We start from the raw sequence: 16,378 nt of genomic DNA, 5'->3' as shown, positions 1-16,378 counted from the left end.
GATGAGGCTTATGCTGAAGCTAGATGAAAATCTCAGCCCCTCGGGCTTCTTCTAAGGGTCTGTGGCTCAGGCCAGAACTAGAATCCAGACACCAACAGTTATTTATGGTTTATCTCTTTATTGTTTCTCCTTTTATCAAAACCTGTCACAGCTGGGGGCCAAGAGGAAGTAAAAAAAATTGCCACAAATATTCCCCCTTGTCCCCAGTTAGTCCTGTCCCACCCCCCGCCCAGCGCTTCGGGCCAACCCTGGGCACACATGATCATCTCCCCCCACCCTCAGCCTTCTCGGAACAATAAATACAGGTGACCGTGATTCAATGAAACCACAACTGATTTCTCCATCTTGAATGCCCCTCAAGGGGACAAAAAGGGGGCCAAAGAAGTTTAATGCCCATCCCCTCTTAAAGGAGAGTGGACACTTCTTTCCCCTAAGGGACAGGGGAGACAGAACTGCCCCTGTCAGAACTGCAGCAGTTCTAGAAGCAATCAGGGAGAGGAAAGGTTGGGGTGACAGGGAAGAGGATGTTCTCCAGCAACCTCACTCCTTTGATCCATTCATCCCTTATCAGGTAAGGGGTGGTCCCAGTGTATCAGTGGGGCATAAAAAGGGGAGCGCTGACAGAGAAGAATCAGGAGGAAGAAATAAAAGGAGGGAGAGCAGTTTGGTGGGGAGAGGAGGGGAAGGAGAAAAGGAGCCCTAAAGCTCACTGCCCTCATCTTCTTCCAAGAAACGGCATCAACACACAAGGGGTATGAATGAAGAGGGTCTGGAGGGGATTCAGGGCCCCCAAAAGAAAGGAAGAAAAGAGAAAGCAAGGGCCTCGTGGTCCCCAGGTCTTCACAGGTGAATGTGCTCCAGTTAGAGCAACAGAGTGCTGGGGGAGTGGAGGGAGACGGTGTCAGTGGGGTGGGAGACGTCGGGAGATCACAAGAGGAAGTTAGAGCCCAGGGACAGCTTCTCCTCCTGCCCAGATGTTGGCAGAATCTGGGTCTTCAGATAAGAAAGGTGAAGTGTGGGGAGGGTCACACTCCAAGGCAGAAGGAAGAGGAACTCTTATCACCGCCGCACCCCTCCCACCCCCCGGCATCCCTTGGGTTATCGCAGGTGAATACTCCAGTCAGATGCCACGCTGATGCCAGGCTTGCGCAGGATCAACACAGAGGTCTCAGGGTCATGCTGGAAGGACAGGCGGCTTTCGGGAGATCCTGGTGGAAAAAAAAGAAAGTTCCACACCTATAGCAACAGGTTACGGCACAGCAACTACTTTCCTATGGGCAAGGTGTCCCCGGCCCCGCCCCTACATCCCCTCTGTCCCCACCCCAGGGGCCAGCCTTGCTCTTCACCTTTTGTCTGGAGTACCACGGCTGCTGGCTTTCCGGCCCCTATTATCACCACCCGCTCAATCCAGATGGGTGTCTCAAAGTGGCCTCTGGGGTCTGCTGAGCTAGAGGGAGCAAAAGCAAATGCCCATCAGGGAGAAAGATGTCAGAGCAGAAGGAAGGACGAGACCTTAAACGAGGTCATACGCAAGGTCATAACACAAGAGAAGAGCACAATGTGCGGTGAGCACCCCCGAGGCTACCAAGGAAGAATGGGCACTTCGTTACCTGGAGACCAGGGTGTTGCCAGAGAATGAGAACCGACGTAGCAGGAACTCATGGCGAGTCTGATAGTTGAACGTGTGCCCATCATCTAGAAACAGCTCTCCTTGGGCGGTACCCTGGGCAGGAGGTAGGATGGATGAGAGCCTGGGCCCAAGAGGGAGTGAGGGGCACTCCGCGGGGGACTGAAGCCCAGTAAGGGAGCAGAGGGCTGAGGGGGCTCCCTGTCCATGTGCTCACCTGGGGACTGAGAGCAACGAAAAGAGTGATGGGGTCATCCTTCATGCAGTCGGAAGAGCGCCGCACCCGCATCCATCGGGGGATAATGGTCCCTCCACGCTGGAACACGGGGATCTAGGGCGAGAGCAGCGCTGGGATAAAGTTGCCCCACTGTCCAATCTTGGGCCCTGCAGTGTCTCTTGCTCTTCCCCATCTGTGCCCACTTAAGTCCTGGACCCTGAAGCACACACTCTCTCCTTCTGGAAACTTACAGACAGATGGAGCTGGCAGTTGGGCTGGGCATACTCACACTGCTTAGAGTGACAGGCAGGTACAGGGTCTGGGGACCATAGTGCTTCTGGTAGCTCTGAGTGTCATACCACACCTGTGGGTGGCAGGAGAGATACTTGGTCACTCACCACACAGGGCCCCCATCCCATTTACCCTCTTTGGCCTCTACCACCTTTCCCCACCGCACCCTTTCTTCCTTAACTCACCTCCCCTTGGCCAGGCAGATAGACCTGCACGCCATGAGCCCCGGAGTCTGATACGGGGTGAACCAGTAACGCATCCCCTAAGACACACCAGAATCAACTGTGAACTGAGGGGGTCGGTTCCCAGACAGGGAGCACCAGAACGCCTGCCCAGCCTCACTCACTCCTCCCTCCCTGGGCGTCTACAGCCACCCCCACCCCCCCCAAACCACCACAGGTGCTCACTGCTCAGCCCTATCCCAACCCACCATCATCTGCCCTCCCCGTTTCTTACCAAGCAGGAACTGATCATCTATACTGAAAGTGGTCACATCCTGAGGATAATGCACCCACAGGGGCCTAGGGAGGAAGCAAGACAAGAAAGGAAGACACCTGCTGTCTTGGCAGATGTCAAAGATGCTGCCCCAGGAACTGGAGGAAAGAACAGCACGGCCCAGGAGCTTGCAACCAGACAGCCCAACTGACCTGAAGGCCTCGGCTATGCACCCTACCCTGGGGCTAGTCATTGAACTTGCTAACCCATCTCCTTGCCTCCTCCTCCCCTGTCCCATCTTGAAACATTCTCCCCGCAACTCTCCAGTGGCCATTTTGTCGTCCTGGGTCAGGTGAAATTTTCCTCTCCCACCTCATCTTCTACCTCTCCCTCTGGTTCCTTACCCTGAGACACACAAGGCTTTCTATTCCTGGAACACAACAAACTCATTGCCACTGTACAATTTCTGCACTTGCAGCCTCCTCTGTGGGAACACTCTTCCTTGAGGTCACAGGCCATCTTCTTCATTAGTCAGGCCACCTCTCACATGCCCTTCTTCTTAAGAAGGCCATTTGTAGAAATTAATTCCATATCCCTGTTCTATTTTTTCAGAGAGCACTGTTGGCAATTTTCTTATTTGTATATTTGCATACGTCCGTCTGTCTTGCTCCCAAGGACAGAAGGACTCGTCTGCCTTGGTTCAGCCTCTGGGGATAGCGATGAACAACGCCTGGCAGTAATGTTTACTGCTACTCATCCCCTTTATTCTTTTCTTACTCTTGACCTTGAAACCAGAGTCTCCCTCTTTTATAAGGCCCTGGTGGGTGACAAGAGAGGTCCAGAGATGGAACCCAGTCCCCACTGTCCCTCAGCCACCTCGACCCACTCTACACACACCCAGCTGAATGCCTTACCTCATGACAGGAATGCCTTCACGATGAGCCTGATAGAAGAGAGTGTACCAGAAGGGCAGCAAGGAATACCGCTGGCCCAAGGCATCTCGGATTATGTCATGGTACTGAGTAGGTAAGAGCCAGGGCTCTCGCCGCCCAGTGTCCAAGTGTGCGTGTGCCCGGAAGAATGGCTGGTAGGCACCCATCTGGTACCAGCGCACAAGGAGCTCTGGCTCTGGATTTTTGAAGAAACCGCCCACATCCGCTAAGAAAGGGGAGGGAGGAAGCAGGTTGGAAAAGTGGGTGAAGGAGGGCTGCTGCCTAAGGAGCTCCCCCAGGCCCCACCCTGGACCCTCAGCTTGCTCTGTTCACGCCTGGGTCCCACGCCCTCTACTTGCTCCTCTCCCACCAGACCAAGACCCCCAATTCCTCCCCCTCTCACCTCCGCAGAAGGAAAGTCCCACCAGCCCCAAGCTGAGACACATAGGGATAGAGATCTTCAAATGGTCCCATTCAGCAGTGTTGTCCCCTGTCCACACAGCTCCTAAGGAAGACAGGGAGATGGAGTTTGCAGACAGTGAAGGGCTCCGCTTTTCATACAGCTGACTCCTCCGACCTGCCACGTCCGCTCTAGGGCCCCCAGGGTCCTGTTGACGAAGGCACGGCAAAATGCACAAAAGCACTTGAAAGGGGACAGGACCCCCGATCCCTGGTTCCCTTTGAGTACCAGGGACAGCGGGGTGGGGGATGCGGTGCGCTGTTCTCAGAGGACAGCTGTGTGGACGGACTGCTCGGAAAAGCAGGCCTTGGCGCGTCACTCTTCCAATCTGGCCTTCACACCCTCTGCCACAGCTCTGTTCTCCAAGTCTTACCGAAACGCTGGGAGCCGGCAAAGAAAGCCCTGCTCAGGACAAAGGGGCGCTCTAGGCCCCCAGAGCGCAGCACAAGCCCCTCCGCAGTCGCCATGTGCTGGGTGGAGACAGAAGAGGACGGGTGGTGAGGAGCAAAAAGCCTGCCGTCATCTGGTGCGAGTTCCCCGACCCTCAGGCCCTCCTCACTCAGCCTCTTACCACATAGAAGCCATAGATGTTATGCACGTCTCGGTGCTCCCAGCCCCCATAATGTTGCGCATCCTTGAGCATGGTAACCTCAGGACCATTGAACACAGATGGTTCGTTCATATCATTCCAGACATAGAGGTTGGGAGCTGAGCCCTAAGTACACAAGACAGAAATAGGATCAGAAAGACAAAGGAGAGAAAGATGACAAACTATGAAAGAACTCCTAGGAATGCAAAAAGAAGCCCTTCTCAGGTCCTCCCAGGATTAAGCCTCGGGATAGATACAGGCAGCCAACCACAGCAGGGCTGGCCAGCGGAGAATGACAAGACTCACGGAGGCAGGGTGGGAAGGACAGACACAGGGAGGGGAGGGGCTGGCGTACCTCATAATTGTCAAAGCTGAACATGTTAGCCCACCAGGCCCTCATCGTGGGATTGGTAAAGTCAGGGTACCCAGCTGCGCCTAGGACAAGTTAAGGGTGGCTGTCAACCTCCAAGGGGCCAAAGGGCTACCATCCTAACTCCTGGTTTCACGACAGCCTCTCCCTCAACTCTAGGCCCACCTACCTGGCCAGCACCAGCCCTCGTAGTCAGAGCCATCCCGGGTTTTGACATACAGACCCCGGTTCTGCAACTCCTCGTGTACGCGGTAGCCGGAGTCCACCTTGATGTGGGGGTCCACGATGGTCACCAGCTGCGGGCAAGGAACATGGGCGCTCAGAGCTCTCCAGGGCTGCTGTGCCTGAGAAGACTAAGCATGGCCACAGTCCTCTCACCTTCCGCCTCTTGGAGGCCAAGTGTTCGAGCATGGTAAGGGGCTGGGGGAAACGGCTGGGATCCCAGGTGAAGTACCGCTTGCCATCAGCATGCTCGATGTCCAGCCAAATGACATCACAGGGCAGGTTGTGATCATCGAAGCCCTGATCGACTTCCAGCACATCGGCCTCATCCCGATAGTTCCAGCGGCTCTGGTGGTAGCCGAGGGAGAAGAGCGGGGGCAATGCCTGGGTCCCTGCAGGCACGGGGGTCACAGTGGGGTCAGGCCCAACCCGGGGCCAATGGGAACACCCAGAAATCGAGGGAAGTTTGTCAACTAGACAGAAAGCGAAGGGTGTGGAGCCAGGAAGTAGGCTGAGGCACAGGATTTTTGAAAATGCAGTCATCCCTTTCAAGAAGACAAGGGCCAGCAAAGGAGGCTGCTGGCTGGCAGAGAGGGGACGCGCGTACCTGTGAGGCTGGCATACTGCCGAAACACATCAGACACGGAGGGCCCAAGCAGCAGGAAGACATCAACGATGCCACTCTCTGACATCCAGCGGACATCTGTCTGCGGGGTCTCCCCAGAGCCCTGCAGGTAGTCTAGCATCTTCCCAAACAGGGTCTACAGAGGGAACCACAGACACAGGTCTAACACCTACCCTCTTCTTCCCTGACCCGGCGACAAAGCCAGTGTTCTCAGAATCCTCACACAGCTGGCTCCTAACAAGTCACTCTGGGCTGAGGAGGTGAAGGGTCACCTCCTCAGTAAGGCTTTCCCGAACCACACCATAAAAGCAGCTCTGTCCCCATCCCCAGCACGTGACCACTGCATTTCTTTCCCAGCACTTACCACCACTGAACTCCCCTGCCTTGTTACATGTCTAACGTCTGTCTTCCACCCTGACAGCGAGGATCTTTCCTACCTCAATGAGCAATACATTCCCAGCACCTAGAAAAGTATCTAGTACGTGATGTGGAGTCAATAAGAAATGTACCAACAATAAGTGCAGAAAGGGCAATACCTTCCCCATTAGTATGTGTTTTCTGGAAATTACTGGGGAATTCACATGCTGCTCCCAAGGCCAAGGGCCTCTTCTCCGTTGCAGTCCCCAAACAGGTACCCCTGTGGGCCTCCCGCCAGCCTCTTTAAAGCAAATGCCCTAGCACATTCCTTTGTCTCAGGCCTGATGATGCACTCATTGCTCCCCGCCTGCACGCTCACCTTCCCTGCAGTGTTAGAAGATATGTCAACCCAGGTCTCTGCGGCATTGAGCCAGAAGATGCCCAAGTCTCGGTGAGGGCTGTGTGCCAGGAGCACAGGCACAGACCCATACAAGGCCATGGGGTTGTAGAGCTCATACTGGAATACATCCAAATTGTAGAGGCGATACGGCTCCCCACCCCTGAAGGCAGACAGACAGACTGGCCTTAGGCTGTGGCACCCACAACCTCCACCCCACAGATATAGGTGAGTAATAAGAACTCGTTCCTCTACCCTTACTTGAAGAATTTTCTGATCACCAAGGAGATCTGGCCCCAGGAAGTGGTTCATGCTTGTCTGGAGTATCCAAACTGCATGGACACCACCCCACAGCCTCAACTCCCGACCTCTCTCTCCCCTCCCCTCCATGTCCTGGTGTCACCATGGGACTCACTCAGTGACCTTCAGCCGCAGGTTTTCAGCATGCTCAGGGATCCCATACACATGCTCCATGCCTGGCAGAGAGAAGTCCAAACCCACAGACGTGGGGCCTGGAAGGAAAGCAAAAACTGGGCTCCAGAGCTCCCGTTTGACAAGGAGTCCCTGCATCCCTGTCCAAGGCTCTTGCGGTCCCTCACCATATGGCTTGCTGTCAGAGTGGGTTTTGAATGTCTCCTCCCAGGCTCCTGGCTCATCTTTCTCTGCCTTCCCCTGGGTCTCCTCTGGCTGTGAGGAGGAAAGCAGACCACCTCCAATCACACATAGCTCTCTCTTCCCCCACCCTTTTCTAAATTCCGTCTCTGATGAGGAGACTGAGCTCAAATTTCCTGTGGGCCTTTCCCCTCCAGCCTCCCAGCCAGCCCTGTGCCCCAACCACCTGGCCCACCGACTTGCCTTGTCACCGTCCCCAGGCGTTTCCTCGGGCTGGTCCCCACCACCCTCAGCTGGGTCTTTTGATCCTTGCCTGGAAGGTAGGAGAGCTGTCTGCTCCAATCCAGAGGGGGCAGGGACGAGGGGCTAGTGGAAGGAGGGGTAAGGGAATAGAGAGCCAAGGGTCCAAAGGAACGAAGGCATTGGAGGAAGGGACTGAATGTTAAAGCTTGGTGAGGGACCCCAGCGAGCAGATAAATGTGCCAAGGACGGGGAGAGAAATGAGGAAGGGAGATGAGTAAATGCCACCAGGAGGGGCCTTCCACACACAGGACCAAATCCCCAGCCTCTGCCCGCTTCCAGAAGAGACAGGCAGGATGGCTCCAGTGCCTGCATTGGGAATGCCAGTGCTGGCTATGCTGCCTCCGAGACTCTGGCCCCAACTACTGTCACCGGGCCTCTTGGCCTGACACCAGGGTTTTACAAAGGCAAGTGGGTCATACCATGGTCAAGCCTCTACGGATATATGCAGGGACTCAAACAAGAGGTTCTGCCAAAGAATGCTTTCAAGGGCAGCTGGCAAGCAGCTCTACCTAGAGCCTCAGTGCGCCCCAGCTGAGAGCTAGAAACCCCAGCAACAGGCAGTATCTCTCCACCCCTTGGCAAAGCAAGAAGCTGCCTACATTCCTCAAGGACTTCCAGCATTTCATCTTCCTTCTCCCAGGGGGCTCCCAGCCAAGGGAACAGGGAAGAGTGACCAGATACCCACATACCTGGGGAAAGAAGGGTGAGGGCAGGGTGGGGCATGGGAAGGTCTGGGGCACCTTCCCTTGGGGGCCAGAGTAAAGGGCAGGTAAGGGCAGAGGAACAGATACAGTACCAGTGGCCATGGATTTACCTAGAGAAAAGGTTCTTGATCTTATCCCAAATGCTACCGAGCGTGACACTAACTTTATCCGAGAAACTGGGGCAGGAGGAGATGGGTAGGGAAGGGGGAAAGGAGGCACAAAACCAACACAAAAACAGAAACATAAAAGTGAGTTTCAGTCGACAAACTTCCAGAGATGGGGGGGTGGGGGGAAAAGAAACAAAACAAAACAAAACAAAACAAAAAAAACAAAAACAAAAAAAACAAAAAAAAGGAAGAAAATAAATCTGGGAAATGTGATGGTGTGAGAGGGGAAGGAGGAAAAGGCAGACCCAGGCAGGCCTCCCAGAGGAGGTGCCCAGGGTACAGCTCAGGGACAAAACTGACTTGCCTCCTGGTCTGTACAGGAAACGGAGAAAACTGTGACCCGGGTCTGCTTCCTACCCTCCCTGAGAGTCAGCTTCTCCCAGCCCCCGCCCCCTACCTGGTGGTCCTGCCACCCTGTCCCCTCCCAGGGAACCAGTGCCAAACCCACCACACCCCTAGGCTCTTTTACACCAGGTCCCTTCCGGTCCCAGGCCCCGTACTCACGGGACCCTGGGGGCCCTCTGGTGCTCAAAATCCAAGAGTCCTCGGGCATTGACACTGAGCAGAAGGCTGCGGTCCTCTAGCAGGTCAAGGCGGAACGGCCGCGCCGTCAAGATGATTTTATAGGGTCCCTCAGCCACAGTGAGCTCCACGCTGTTGTCGTCACGGCCAGAGACAGAAAGCCTGGGAAGAGATCAGAAGGGATACAAGGAAGTGCAAAGGATCAAAAGTAGTCACGACACTTCAGGAGAGAGGGGACCTGCGAAGGGCTATAGGTGTGTGGGGACAGTGCCAAGGATGGACAAATCAAAGGAATCAAGTAAGCGCTGGGCAACGGACCCAAGCATACGTAGAAGTTCCAAATGTAACAGAGGTAGCATGGCAGTTCGGTGAGGAAAGGACTATCCGATAGTGGAGGAGGAAAAACATTTCGGGAATAGGAAGAAAATGGTACTATCTATATTCCTACCTCATACTAGATACTAATATCAACTCCAGACAGGTTATGATTCTTTAACTTTTTTTTTAAAGTAATCCCTACACCCAACGTGGGGCTTGATCTCATGACTCTGAGATCAAGAGTCACATGCTCTACTGACTGAGCTCGCCAGGCACCCCTGAGGTAAGATTTTTAGAAGATGTAAACTTGAAAAAAAAATTTTTTTTTCTGACTTTGAAATAGAGAATTATTTAAACATACCTTAGGGGCACCTGGGTGGCTCAGTTGGTTAAGCATCTAACCTTGGCTCAGGTCATGATCTCACAGTTCATGAGCGTGAGCACCTCACTAGGTGAGCTTGAGCCCCGCTTCAGGTGAGGTCGAGCCCTGCATTGGGCAAGCTCAAGCCCCGCTTTGGGTGAGCCCCACTTCCCTCTCCCTCCTTCTCTCTCTGCCCCTCACTCGAGCCCTCTCTCGCTCAAAAAAATAAACAAATAAAAAATAAACACAACTTAGAGGGCACCTGGGTGGCTCAATCAGTTATGCGTCCGACTTCGGCTCAGGTCATGATCTCACAGAGCCCACTTCAGATCCTCTGTCCCCCTCTCTCTCTCTGCCCCTCCCCTGCTTGCACATGCTCTCTCTCAAAAATAAACATTAAAACAGAAAACACAACTTAGAAAGTGCTAACACCAGAAAGTAAAGATTGATATTCATGACAACATTTCAAATCCAGAATTCCTGCTTATCAAATCCAAATTTTCTCATTCAGATGTCATCAAACCAAGAAAAGTATGAAAAACTGTCCCAGTCTAGAGAAGCCTAAGGAGACTTGACAACTAAATACGTTATCCTAGGGGGGATCCTGGAAAAAGGATAAAAACTATTAGATAAACTTTTATTAGATAAAAACTACGGAAACCTGAATAAAACATGGACTTTAGTTAGTAACAATGATATCAAGCCATCAGGGATGACAAATGTACTGCATTAATACTAACAACAGGGGAAGAGGAGTGCAGGGTATACAAGAACTCTCGTAAGATCCTTGCACTACAGATCTAAAACTATCCTAAAATAAAAAATTTTTTTCAAGACACCTTTAGGAGAGTAAAAAGATAAGCTACAAACTGGAAAAGGATAGAGCTACAATACAGGTAAGTGAGAAAGGATCAAGACTAATGAATGGGGCGCCTGGGTGACTTAGTCAGTTAAGCATCCAATTCTTGATTTCGGCTCAGGGGATGATCTCATGGCTCATGGGATCGAGCCCCGCATCAAGCTCTATGCTGACATCGTAGAGCCTGCTTAAGATTGTCCCTCTCCCTCTCTCTGTTCTCCTTCCCCACTTCCGTGCGCATACACACACACTCTCTCTCTCTCTCAAAATAAATAAATAAGCATAAAAAGAAAAAAAAAATGACTAATGAATTTCTGGGGCACCCAGCTGGCTCAGTCGGTGGAGGATGCGACTCTTGATCTTGGGGTTATGAGTTTGAGCCCACCTTGGGTGCAGAGATTACTTTAAAAAAAAAAAAAGAAAAAAAAAAACAAACTAATGAATTTCTACAAATCAGTGAGGATGAACAACAGGAGAATGAGCAGAACTATGAACTAGCGTTTCACAGAATTATAAACCAGAACAGACAGACATGTGCAGAGGTGCTCAGTCTCACTAAAAAACTGGGAAAGACAACGAAGCCAAGAAAACCACACAGCATCATTCTACAGCCATTCTATCAACCAAAATTCAGTCCAATAGTATTAAGGGTTGCAGAAGATGTGGGTCAAAGAGGCCTTTTCTATACTGCTCGTGGAAGTGTAAATTGTCAGTTGCTCTGGCTCTACCTTGGAAAACAGTGTTTCCATATTCTACAACCCTGTGGCTCCTTTCCTAGCTCTGCCCCAAAGAGAAACTCGTGCACACGGACACAGGAGACATGGACAAGAGTGCTCACGCCAACACTCTAAATAGCAGAAATACTGGGAACCCACCCAAGTGCCCCTGAATGTAGAAAGGGATCAACGGGGGGGATATATTCATACGTTAATAGTCTACAGCAGTAAACGTGAATTTCTAAAGCTACATGCAACAGAGCTATATAAAGTTATGCAAAAAATGGAAATTCCAGGGGCAGCTGGGTGGATCAGTCAGTTGAGCACCCGACTCTTGATTTTGGCTCAGGTCGTGATCTCACAGTTTGTAAGATCAAGCCCCAAGCCAGGCTCCGTACTGGCAGCACGGAGCCTGCTTGGGATTCTCTCTCTCCCTTTCTTTCTGCCCCTTCTCCTGCACATGTGCACTTGCTCCCTCTCTCCCCCAAAATAAATAAATAGATGTTAAAAAAAAAAAAAAAAAAAGGAAATTCTAGAAGCCCACATTCACTAAGTTACTTGCCCTGTAACACTCAAAACCAAACACAACTACATAATTTATGGCTTAGGCACGTAAATACAAATATGTTTGTGTACATATGTTCTTACACATACACGATACAACTGTAAGAACAAAAAAACAAGGGAATGATAAACTTGAGAATAACAATCACCTGTGGGGGTGATCAGGGGCACAGGACAGGGAGAAGTATATGGTTGGGTTGGGTAAAGGGTATACAACGTGGAGGGTTCATCATATCGAATTGTAAATTAAGTACTTAATAGAAAGCCATGCACGGGGTGCCTGGCTGGCTCCGTCAGAAAAGCGTGGGACTCTTGATCTTGGGGTCATGGTTTTGTTTTTTTGTTTTTTTTAAATTTTTTTTTCCAACGTTTTTTATTTTATTTTTGGGACAGAGAGAGACAGAGCATGAACAGGGGAGGGGCAGAGAGAGAGGGAGACACAGAATCGGAAACAGGCTCCAGGCTCCGAGCCATCAGCCCAGAGCCTGACGCGGGGCTTGAACTCACGGACCGCGAGATCGTGACCTGGCTGAAGTCGGACGCTTAACCGACTGCGCCACCCAGGCGCCCCTTGGGGTCATGGTTTTGAGCCCCACATTGGGCACAGAGATTACTGAAAAAAATAAATAAGCAAACTTAAAAAAAAAGAGAGAGCCATACACGGAATACTCATAATGACAGCGTGGCATGACTCAAGAATTTGAGTAATCCTATCCCGAGTATCTGAGGAGAAAGAAAGAAAAAAAGAAAAGTGATCGGAAGGAGAGGTAAGGGAGGAACCAACCACACAGACATAATGCTGGAGGGCAAGACCTGGGGCCTTGTTTATTTCCTCTCCCCTCGTCAGCACCTAGCCCGGGCCTGGCACAGAAACGGAGGCAATAGCTGTTTGCAGAATGAAAGAAGACAGAAAGCGAAAGAGAAAATACATAAAGCAGAGGGAGAAATGGAGCAAGGTTGAGGAGAGTGGCAAGATGCTAGTGAGCTGTTACCCAAAAGCAGAAAAGAAAGTCAGTCAAATAAAGTTGCATCAAGAAGGAGAAAGAGGCTGCGGAAATGGATAGGTTTCTCAGGAAAAATTTACCGAGCTGTAGGGGGATCAGCCACCAACACATCTGACACCCGGTATCGGGGCCGCCGGGGCTCCAGTTCATCAATCCTGATCCGAGTCATGTTCTTTTGAAGCCCTTGGAGCTCCAGCACCAGCAACACCTGTGGGGGCAGAGGTCTGGATGTGGCGAAGGGAGAGGGCTACACCACAGAATGCCCTCTGAACTCACTCCCTCCTGAGGGGTCTCCTCCTTATTCCTCCTAAAATCCCCAGACAGTTGGGAAAGGATGTTGGCTGGCTACAGGTTCACCCCTTAGCCATTTCTCCACCCCCACCAGACTCCTCCTTTTCTCCCCTGACCTTGGTGACCTCGTTGATCAGATGGACTGTGAGGGCATCAGGACCAAGTTGCAGAGAATCCAGCAAGGCTCGGTACGGAGAGAGGCCTGGCCGTATGCTCCGTTGCCTCCTGCCAAGCGAAATGGGAAGGTGGCAGGGTTCCCCGATGTTCCTAGGTCCCTCTACCACCTCAAGTGTCCCCAGGCTACCCAATCTGCCACAGCACCTCCCACGTTACCCCAGTTTCCATCCCACTCTCCAAGAAATATCATACTTGCAGAAGGAGCTCTCTTCACAGGTCTTAAAGTTGCTTCTATCCACAGCAAGGGTAACTCCCAGACAGACACCTAAACAAGCGAGTACCAAACCTGTCCAAGACCTGAGGAGAAAGAAGACAAAGAGGCAACGATCAGCACAGAAGTCAGAAAGGGCTCCACCTCCTGAGGTAAAGGCCCCTTCCCACCACAACCCTAAAAGGGGAGAAAGACAGAGTCTGGTTAAATAGAAAAGAAGGCAGAGTGGACATGGGGTGAAGCGTCAGGCGTGACGAGCTGGCTCGCTCACACCTTCCCTTCAAAAGGCACAGGAAGTGGACAAAGGATCTTTGGCCTTCACAGGCCCTGGTGTTGACTCTGGTTACATCAGCCTCTCAGAGGAAAGGAGCAGTAACAGCCAGTCCCGGGGGAAGTGGTGGTACCGTGTGAGGAAAAGAGAAACAAAGCGAGCCAGGCCTTCCCACGGGCAAGGCCTCAGGGGGAGCTAGGGTGAAAATGTTAAGGATGTACCCTCAGCTAGCCTGCTATCACGATAGAGTCCTAACATCCCTAGCACCCTAGGCATACTGGTCCTCTGATGTCTACTCCTGTATCTTCAAAATAAGTCACCACTACCACTACCTAAGCCTGAAAAACAAAAAATAACCGCTACGTGTACGGAGCCCTAATGTTCCTCTAGGGGCCTGGCTAACTGCCTATATCCCTAGTTTTCAATTTTCCCTGCAGTTTTTAAAAGTGCCAACACCTGGGTCTCGCTCCCAGCGATTCTGACCGAAGTGGCACGAAGCCGGGCGTCAGTTTTTTTAAATTTCCCAAAACAACTCTAATGGGCAACCACCATTCAAAACCACTTCTTTATACACACTACCTCTTTTTCATTTTTTTCGTTATTGTCTTTGTGAATGTAGGGTTGGGGTTTTTCCCAGATGGGAAAATTGAGGCATAATAGGTTCGATGATCCATCCAAAACTGAAAAGCTAATAAGGGGTGACATTGAGACTGAACTCAGCTCTGCCTGACTCCGGGGCCCACATACTTCACGATACACAATACAGCACACAACTTATGAAAAGTGCCTGCGTCATTAAGGACCATTACCCCAAGGTTACCACAAATTGTCACTTCCCCAATGTGCTCTCAAATGACAGAAAAGGGACTAATAGGCTTATTTGAACAAGTTAGTTTGAAAGATATGTTCGCCCATTCTGAGTAAACCCTAAACAGAGGTTCTCAAACTTTATTGTCTGTTAAGAATTACCTGCAGGACTTATTAAGTGCATATCCCGGGAGTTCGGGAATCTGCATTTTAAACATCCTTTCCAGTGACTGATGCAGGTGTTCCAAATAGGGGAGAAAACACAACACATGATTCCTTTCTTCTCAGCCTTAAAAGTTTGCAACCTACTAGCTAACAAGGTAGCTAAAGGGTAGGGCTTACTATATACATTGTATCCAGCATTAGCCTCAATATTGGCTTGAAACCTAAACTAAGGAAAATCACCAGAAAGGAAATCACCCAACACAGTAAGCCCTCCAGTTCCAGAAGAATATGCAAAGGAAGTCAGGCCACACAGAAAAGTGAGGAAAACACCAGGCACTGTGGTTTGATAGGCCAACCAGGAATAATCAGTAGCAAAACCAGCAGAAGAAATGCTACCAGAAAATTCAATAGCAAGGTTTGGGACCCAAGTCTTGAGGAGTGACTGCGGCAGGCACACTACACCACTGACCCCAGGTCTACCTGCCCAGAGCAGCAGTAATCAGACTTAAATACCCTCTGGAGTACTATCTGCACAATCTATAAAATGGGCTTGGAGAAATGCCAATGAGGATAGGATTTCTAAAAGATCTTTCAAATGTGACCTGTTGGAAGGCTCTATGTACTCAGGGATGCCTTGAACGCCCCAGAGCAAGAGGCGGTCACAAGCCAAAGTCAGGAATGAGCCACAGGGTAAGATGCACCCGTTTATTGTTTCAGATCACAGGCTTCCAGAGAGTTGAGTTTACAGTCCAATCTTTTTTTCCACTGCTGGTTGACAGTACATGCCTCTCCCACCCCGGTATATCCGTTAGGTCCGGGTAAACGCTTTGTGGCGCTGGTGATTGTTTTGAACCGTTTTTGTTTTTTGCTTTTTTTGTAATATAAACTCGAGAGCGCAGACCAAATCATTCGATTGCATGTTGTGTTTGAGCACCATCATCCAGGCAGGCCGTGAAGTTAACGTGCCCAGAGACCGTGAATACCGAACAAGCCAGGGTTGGTGTCCACGTGAAGACAAGGGCAGGGCAGGGTCCGGGACTCTGGGGGGGTAGGGCAAGAAAGGTAGTGCAAGCCGGACAGCAAGCCGCGGTGCTTCCCGGCTGAGGGGCCCGCGGGGCAGCAGGCTGCGTTCCCGGAGGCCGGGCCGCGTCTCGTCCCCCGCCCCGATGGCCCCGCGCACTGCAGGAAGGAGGCGGCAGCGTTAACCGCCGCGAGCCGCCAAGCGAGGGGGGACGGCTGCGAGCGGCCAAAGCCAAGAGCAAACGGCTGCAGCCCTCTTGAGCCGCCGGGCTGGAGCGGGAAGCCCCAGAAGCAAGGGCCCCCAACGCCGCGCGGATCTACCGCGAGGAAACTGGGGGCGCCTGAGGCCGCCTCCAGAGAGACAAAGGGTGCTCACGAGGCCGTGAGTGACAGAGTTTTAGGAGGACATACAGGAAAGAGAGATATGGGGCTTGGGGGGCCTGGGGGCGTCCCGGGCGTGCCCCGGGATTCCGGGCTCCTCACCGCCTCCTACGCGCCGCCACTGCCGCTACCGCCGCCATCTTGTGCCGGGTTTGCTCCTTGACCCCGAGCCTCCCCTCCCCCCGCGCGCGTTGAGCCACGTATCTTAGCGCCCGCCCCTTCCGGCCTCCTGATTGGCCCGGCCAGACAACGGCCGGGCGGCTACCCCATTGGCAGACCGCACACAATAAATGCCCGCGGAAGGCGGGGCCGGGGGCGTGGCCTGGTGGCGGGGGCGGGATTGTTCAGAGCCAGGCGCTGTCCAACTTTGCCAGCTCTTAAGCATCAGACAGAGGCACTGGAC

At 52.0% G+C, this 16,378-nt stretch overlaps 1 protein-coding gene across 2 annotated transcripts; it reads right to left on the bottom strand.

Moving 5' to 3' along the window:
* Positions 1–516: 516 nt before the first annotated feature.
* Positions 517–16,193, bottom strand: GANAB (glucosidase II alpha subunit). Of its 2 annotated transcripts, XM_081790247.1 has the most exons (25): positions 16,078–16,193; positions 13,313–13,417; positions 13,060–13,168; positions 12,733–12,860; positions 8,813–8,992; positions 8,252–8,317; positions 7,374–7,447; positions 7,122–7,205; positions 6,938–7,034; positions 6,505–6,685; positions 5,751–5,904; positions 5,300–5,535; positions 5,091–5,217; positions 4,907–4,986; positions 4,534–4,677; positions 4,336–4,432; positions 3,906–4,007; positions 3,485–3,728; positions 2,592–2,656; positions 2,321–2,397; positions 2,134–2,208; positions 1,845–1,958; positions 1,611–1,723; positions 1,347–1,447; positions 517–1,208 (listed from the first exon to the last, which is right to left on the bottom strand). In XM_081790247.1, exons 1-25 carry the CDS (start codon positions 16,113–16,115, stop codon positions 1,099–1,101), a joined length of 2,901 nt encoding a protein of 966 aa, XP_081646373.1. In that variant the 5' UTR covers positions 16,116–16,193; the 3' UTR covers positions 517–1,098. The 2 variants fall into 2 exon arrangements, with proteins under 2 accessions (XP_081646373.1, XP_081646374.1); XM_081790248.1 differs by lacking the exon at positions 8,252–8,317.
* Between the last annotated feature and the right edge of the window lie 185 nt (positions 16,194–16,378).

This window comes from Panthera onca, chromosome D1 (assembly GCF_046562875.1).
Source record: "Panthera onca isolate mPanOnc1 chromosome D1, mPanOnc1 haplotype 2, whole genome shotgun sequence".
NCBI classification, from domain to species: Eukaryota; Metazoa; Chordata; class Mammalia; order Carnivora; family Felidae; genus Panthera; species Panthera onca.
Note: the sequence above shows the minus strand (reverse complement) of the source record. Positions and strands in the feature narration are given on the sequence as shown.

Bases quoted from the DNA above. Each gene is read 5' to 3' on its own strand.
- GANAB (XM_081790247.1), bottom strand. From the start codon at position 16,115: ATGGCGGCGGTAGCGGCAGTGGCGGCGCGTAGGAGGCG. The intron at 5,218-5,299 runs GTGAGAGGACTG...CCTTGCCCGCAG, and splicing joins TGGCCTCCAAGAGGCGGAAG to CTGGTGACCATCGTGGACCC. The intron at 2,209-2,320 runs GTGAGTTAAGGA...TGCCACCCACAG, and splicing joins ATCTGCCTGGCCAAGGGGAG to GTGTGGTATGACACTCAGAG.